The sequence below is a fragment of the Neophocaena asiaeorientalis genome, unplaced genomic scaffold (assembly GCF_003031525.2).
Source record: "Neophocaena asiaeorientalis asiaeorientalis breed wild unplaced genomic scaffold, Neophocaena_asiaeorientalis_V1.1 scaffold464, whole genome shotgun sequence".
In the NCBI taxonomy this organism is placed as follows: domain Eukaryota; kingdom Metazoa; phylum Chordata; class Mammalia; order Artiodactyla; family Phocoenidae; genus Neophocaena; species Neophocaena asiaeorientalis.
This window is the reverse complement of record NW_020174569.1, coordinates 614,857-620,918: the sequence shown is the minus strand read 5'-3', so window position 1 is coordinate 620,918 and position 6,062 is coordinate 614,857. Positions and strand designations below refer to the sequence as shown.

General features: G+C 48.9%; 1 protein-coding gene across 1 annotated transcript; it reads right to left on the bottom strand.

Annotated features, from left to right (window-relative positions):
* Nucleotides 1-1,641: 1,641 nt before the first annotated feature.
* Nucleotides 1,642-3,433, bottom strand: LOC112408392 (protein FAM71A-like). The gene is made up of 2 exons (XM_024757992.1): nucleotides 2,401-3,433; nucleotides 1,642-2,369 (listed from the first exon to the last, which is right to left on the bottom strand). Exons 1-2 carry the CDS (start codon nucleotides 3,431-3,433, stop codon nucleotides 1,642-1,644), a joined length of 1,761 nt encoding a protein of 586 aa, XP_024613760.1.
* Nucleotides 3,434-6,062: the final 2,629 nt, after the last annotated feature.

The following is a 6,062-nucleotide window of genomic DNA, read 5'->3' as shown; positions in this document are numbered from 1 at the left end:
TGTTCCCTGTCTCAGGGGAAATCATTCACTCTTTCACCATAAAGTATGTTGTTAGCTGTAGTTTTATTTCAGAATTGCCCTCTGTCAAGTTTAAGAAGTTCACTTCTATTCTTAGTTTTCTGGGCATTTTTATCGTGAAGGATTATTGATGTATTTTCAAATGCTTTTTCTGCATCTATTGAGCTGATTACTTGATTTTTTTTTTTTTTTTTTCTGCGGTATGCGGGCCTCTCACTGTTGTGGCCTCTCTGGTTGCGGAGCACAGGCTCCGGACGCGCAGGCTCAGCGGCCACGGCTCACGGGCCCAACTGCTCCGCGGCATGTGGGATCTTCCCGGACCGGGCCACGAACCTGCGTCCCCTGCATCGGCTGGCGGACTCTCAACTACTGCGCCACCAGGGAAGCCCAATTATATATTTTTCAGTATATTTTTATCATGAAAAAGGAAGAAAAGTCACTATATCCCACCTGAATGGCTAAATGGAAAGAGCTAAACAGTATCAAATGTTGGCAAGGATGTGGAACAATCAGGACTTTAATACATTCCTGGTGGGAATTATTATTTCCACAGTCATTTTGGAAGGAAAATAGCTTGGGAGTATAATCAGAAGCTGAACATATGCATATATTCAATTCCATTCCTATGTATATGCCGAACAGAAGTTTATGTATATTTTTACCAACAGATCTGTATATAAATGTTCATAATAGCACTGTTTTTAATAGCCCAAAACTGATAACTTAAATCAATAACAAAATAAGTTGTAGTATCATCACACAATGGAATACTGTATAGCAGTGAAAATAAATGGACGATCGCCAGGGAAGTCATGCACAAACCTCATAAATATAATGTTAAGGGAAAGAAACCAGAGTCAAAGAGTACATACTATGTGATTCCAGTATGTAAAGTTGAAAAAGCAAACAACATTCATCTATGGTGTTGGAAGCTAGGGTGGTGGTTACCCTTGAGTGACTGCAAGGGGGCACTTCCAGAGTTGCAGTGATGTTCTGATTCTTCGCCAGGTGCTAGTTTTGTGGGGTTGCTTATCTTGTGAAATGTCATGGAGTGGTATGCTTACGATGGCACACTAGCTAATACTTGCTGTTCTGATTGCGAGCTAATACCTGGGCAGGGAATGGCTAAGTCTAGATGAGAGTGCTTGCGGTTCTGATTGCTAGCTAATACTTATTTCTGTCCACTGAATAGCCCGAGGGGACATGAGTCCTGTACTTGCTTTGTTTACAGACCTTCAGGGGGAATAAGGTTTATAAAAAGAATAGGGGGATAGTGAAGGAGAGCTTCCCAGACCATAGTCTGACTTTGAGCCATGGCCCTGGGGGGCAAAGCCAGAAAGGAGTGGAGGCCAGATGCAGCACTGCTGTTGGCGCTGAGCATGGGTATGAGGTGGGGCTGCCCTTGACTGGACACTGGGTCTCAGACTGTGGCACAGCTGACATCACAGAATCCACTATGAGGCTACGGCTGGGCTTCAGGACCTAGAAATTCAGACAAAACACTGCATGCATTCTCAGATTGTTTGTTTTTTTATTTAAACTGCAGTAAGGAAGCTGAAATGGGCTCTCCAGTGGTATCTCCCTGAGCCCTGGTCCCCCCTTTGCAGCTCCCAGCTCTAGGTCCTATTGATGGGCTTCAGCAGTCACTGGCTCCATGGTGTCAGATGTCACACCTCCAGTGATCTCCAGCCCCTGGCCACTCTCTGCTGTCTCTACGATGGCCTCCATTCGGGTCCCTTCCACTGGCTTCGCCAGGATGCTCACATATTTATCGCGTGAGGAGGCCACTGTCTTTGTAGTAAGACTGGCTCTGACGTTCCTGAAGAAAGAGCTGATCCTGCTGAGTCTCTCGGTGGAGGGACCTGAACTCGCTGTAGATAAGCTCCTGCCTGATTTGTGCGAGGTCCTGGACTCGTTGGTGATGGGAGCACGGCTGATGCCTTTGTGAGCAGTGTCCTGCTCGCTGCCCCCTGGGCTGCCGTGGCCTTTGTCCTTTTGGTCATCTCTAGTGGCTCTGCGGCCGCCTGAGCACGGGCCAGCTGCTTTCTGGATGGTCTTGTTCCCCGCTGCCTTGTGGTGGCTTTCCACTGAACTGCAGAGCGAGGGGCTCGTAAGAGCTCTGTCCTCTCCCCAGTGCTCCCTTCTCTCCCTTCTTCCCTTGCGGGCCTGGGACACCCTCTGTGAGCTGCCATCCTGTTCACTCACTTTGCCTTCCTGGGGCAAGGTTGAGATGAGGGTCCCCTCATCCTCCTCGTCGGCTCTTCCTTCAGCAATCTTGCTGGTAGGTTCTGCTCTGACCACAGTCATGCCGGCCTCTGGGGAGAGACTGGTGCACGTGCTGGAAGCATACTCTGAATAGTTCGCGGCACCTGCCAAGCATACCCTGAATTGTTCGCAGCACCGTTTTCCTGCTCCTCAGGGATGTTCTGGCAGTGCCCCCAGTGGCTATGTGGGTTTTCCTTCCTCCTGGACCGTTGCTGGCTGTGGCTGCTGTGGCCGTGCTCTGCTCTTCAGGGGCAGGAGACTTGATCACTGCCACACTCAAAGCACGCACTGCGGTGCCTCCTGCCACCCCTGCTGTCTCCACCTTTGTTGTTGCCCGCGATGCAAGCACTGTAGATTTTGCTTTTGCAGTGGCCACATAGGGCATGGTATCGGACTTGTGGGAGTCCAGCTGGATCCCCTCCCCACCAGCAAAAGCTGCAGACGTGGCCCCGGCCAGCTCAGAGCACGTGTGGAGGCTGCAGATGCTCACCTGGTCCTGATCCCACATTACTTGGAAATCCTCCACTGCCGGGCTCCTGCCGTCCTCCTCCTCCTCGAACACAGGCAGGCAGATCATGTCCCAGGCTGGAACGGCATAGGTGCGGCTGTGACTCTCCACTGGTGGTCGCAGGAGGTAAATCAGCTCTTCCCAAGAGGTGAAGAGGTCTTCCTGCGCGTCCAGAGGGGCACACAGCTGCAGGTACCAGGAGCGGCCAGTGGCAAACTTCACGCGCAACTGTTGTTTCTCACGATTGTGAGTGGAGATCCTCATGAGCGTCAGGGGAAGGAACCTGGTGAGCTCTAAGGTCTTTGCAGCCTCGTGGCTCTTGCCCTTGGCGGCCTGGCTGTGCTCAGTGTGCTCTTCACAGCCGGTGGCCCATTGGGCCAGCAGCATGGTGTCTGGGAGTGGGAGGACGGGGCTGCTGGATGCGATGCCCACGGTCACCATGCAGACACAGTTATGCACGTCAAGCAGGTCTCCCCTCTTCGTGATCTGGATGAAGTCACTCTCGAATACCGAGGCGTCCTTGAATATGTGATATTCGCCCTTGTGCAGTTGCTGCTGCAGCTTCCCCGTGGTGGTGTTGAACAGGCCCACCCCGGTGCTGCTCTGGGCCGTGTGATACGGGAACAGAGAGTCCCCACTCATGGCTGTCTTTGATCACGCCAGGCAGCGCGGTTAAGGTGGGCCCCTGGCTCTTCCCTCCCTCGGCCTCACTGGCAGAAGAGCAAGCTGCAGTGGTGCTCATATGTCACACACAGGCGGCCCTACGGCAGGTCTTCCAAGCCCGCCCCACAGGCCCCCACCTTTGCCTCAGGGTCTCCCAGAGGCAGGGGCGTGGGTAGGGGCACAGATGATCACAGCAGGGATGCTGTAGGGCGCCTGGACTCCAGGCTGAATCTCTTCAAGTGTGTAGAGAGGTATGGTAGGCTCCCCCTCTGCCTCACCTCACTTCTGCTTCTGGGTTTTTATCTCCCCAGGAGGCTGTGGTGAACTTCAGTCCCAGTGAGAGAAGTAACCACTTTCTCAGCCTAACACCCTGGCACAGCCTGTTTATACTCTGATGCCCTTTGTGACCTATCGCTGTCGCATAGCCCTTTCCTCATTGTGACCTATCACTGTCACATAGCCCTTTGCCTCATTGTGACCTATCACTGTCACATAGCCCTTTGCCTCATCCCCCAGCTGCCCCCTCAGGGCAGGGCCCCCATCCTCTCCCAAAGGAGGGGGAGGACATGTCCTCCCGCGGAGAAGAGGCCCATCCTGTCAGGGACTCAGGTGCGTACTGAAATAAAAATGTCTTCAACTGGGAAAGTTTTGTGTGGGTCCTTTTTCTTTTCCTCCCCCAAATTCAGCTACTGGATGAAATCTATAGGAATGTGAGATGATGGGATAAATTTGAACCATTTAAGCTCATGGTTTAATTGTATCCAATAACGTAGAGTTGGCAGTTGCGATCCTTAGTCTGTCCTTTCATAAAATCTCAGTAAAAGTTGACGACGGTGATTTTTAATAATAACATTAAAAATTGCTTCTCCTAGGCACAATGCTGCATTCTTCACATATGGTGGTAAGAATGCACTGAGTTTGGCACTGTTAACTACTGTTCCCAGTTTATAGGTGAAGAAATTGAGGTTGTATCTCCTGTTTAAATTCCCAGAGCTAATGGTAGCAGAGGCACTATTTGAATGTAGGTCTACCTGATTCTAAAGCCTTTGTTCTGAACCACTACAGTACTTAGCCTCACAAAGAAAGCTTGGCCCAGCCAAATGTTTTCAAACTGGACTGATTTAACTACCTTTAAGAAGACCTATTTGGTGCATTATTAGAAGTTGCGTAATTAAGTTTATTTGTGCATATATGTTATGGAGAGAACCCAAGACAGCAGTTGGGCTGATGTGGGGATTAAATTATCCAGGGGATCACTCAGATCCTCCCTTCCTTTATGCTTGTGCAAACAGCCTCTGTGTGGAAACCTGGTTATTCTTATGACATGTCCTCCCCCAGTGAAATGGGGGGTGAGTAGCCTGAGATGTAAGCTTTGATTCCAAGAGCCTGCCAGATGCCGTCCTGTAGTAACCTCCCTACCAGGCAGAAGTGGTTTGGAAGCCTTGACACCTGTGGGGAGCATGTACCATTAGACATCCCGCCTCATTGCCACTCCCACAGAGCTAGTCACAGAACAAGTGATTTCTAAATTGTGACTTGAAAGTTCTGAGAAAGGCCCTTGCTGCCAACACTCTTATCTCCAGTTTGATGTTATGCTTGAAATCCCACCATAGAGATTCATTCCTTGAGGATAAAGGCTATCTTTCTGTTAAAATACACACACCTGTCCCTCAACAGATGACTGGATAAGCAAAATGTGGTCTCTCCATACAGTGGAATATTGTTCGGCCATAAAAAGGAATGAAGTACTGATATATGTCACAACATGGGTGAACTTTGAAAGCATTATACTTAGTGAACGAAGCCACATAGTGTATGATTCTATTTATAGGAAATAGCCAGAAGAGGCAAATCCACAGAGACAGATATTAGATTAGTGGTTGCCTAGGGCTGGAGGGAGCAGAGAATGGGGAGTAAAGGATTTCCTTTGGTGGTGATGAAAAATTCTGGAACTAGTGGTGATGGTTACACATTATTGTGAATGTACTGAATGCCACTGAATTGTACACTCTAAAATTACAGTGGTGAATTTTATCACAATCACACACACACACACACACACACTCCTGCTCAGAACCTTTATAGTTAAAAAACATAGCTTCCAGCTTTAGAGAGGTCACCTGTGTGACCTTGGGCATGCTACCTAGCTTTCCACTTCATCTATAAATTGGGGATAATAACAGTTGCTGGTGAGGATTAAATGAGATAATGCATGTAAAGTATTGAGCATATTGTCTCACTCAATAAATGTCAGCTATTATTGGCATTAGTTTCAACTGGCCCTTTAAGCTTCAGTGTGAATTCCTTCCTGACAGCAGTTTTTGGTAAGACAAATAGAGAAGCTTCTGGGGTTAGAGCCACCATGAGAACTCAGAAGGATCCTCATTGGACAAACCTGGCCTCCTCTGAGGTTTTTTCTCGGGCAAATCCATGAAAACACTTTACTCCACGAAGAAACTGCTTGAACACAACCAAAGAGTATGGGATGCGGAAGAGAGGAAAAGCTTGGTATGGGTTTGGGTTTCAGGGTTTCTTTAAAGCCCGTGGGAGAAATTCAGATAAAGATGGAAAATAGCATTTTAGCTCCTGGCAGAAAGTGGAAGTTTCA

Bases quoted from the DNA above. Each gene is read 5' to 3' on its own strand.
- LOC112408392 (XM_024757992.1), bottom strand. From the start codon at position 3,433: ATGAGTGGGGACTCTCTGTTCCCGTATCACACGGCCCAGAGCAGCACC. The intron at 2,370-2,400 runs GTATGCTTGGCA...CGAACTATTCAG, and splicing joins GGTGCTGCGAACAATTCAGG to AGTATGCTTCCAGCACGTGC.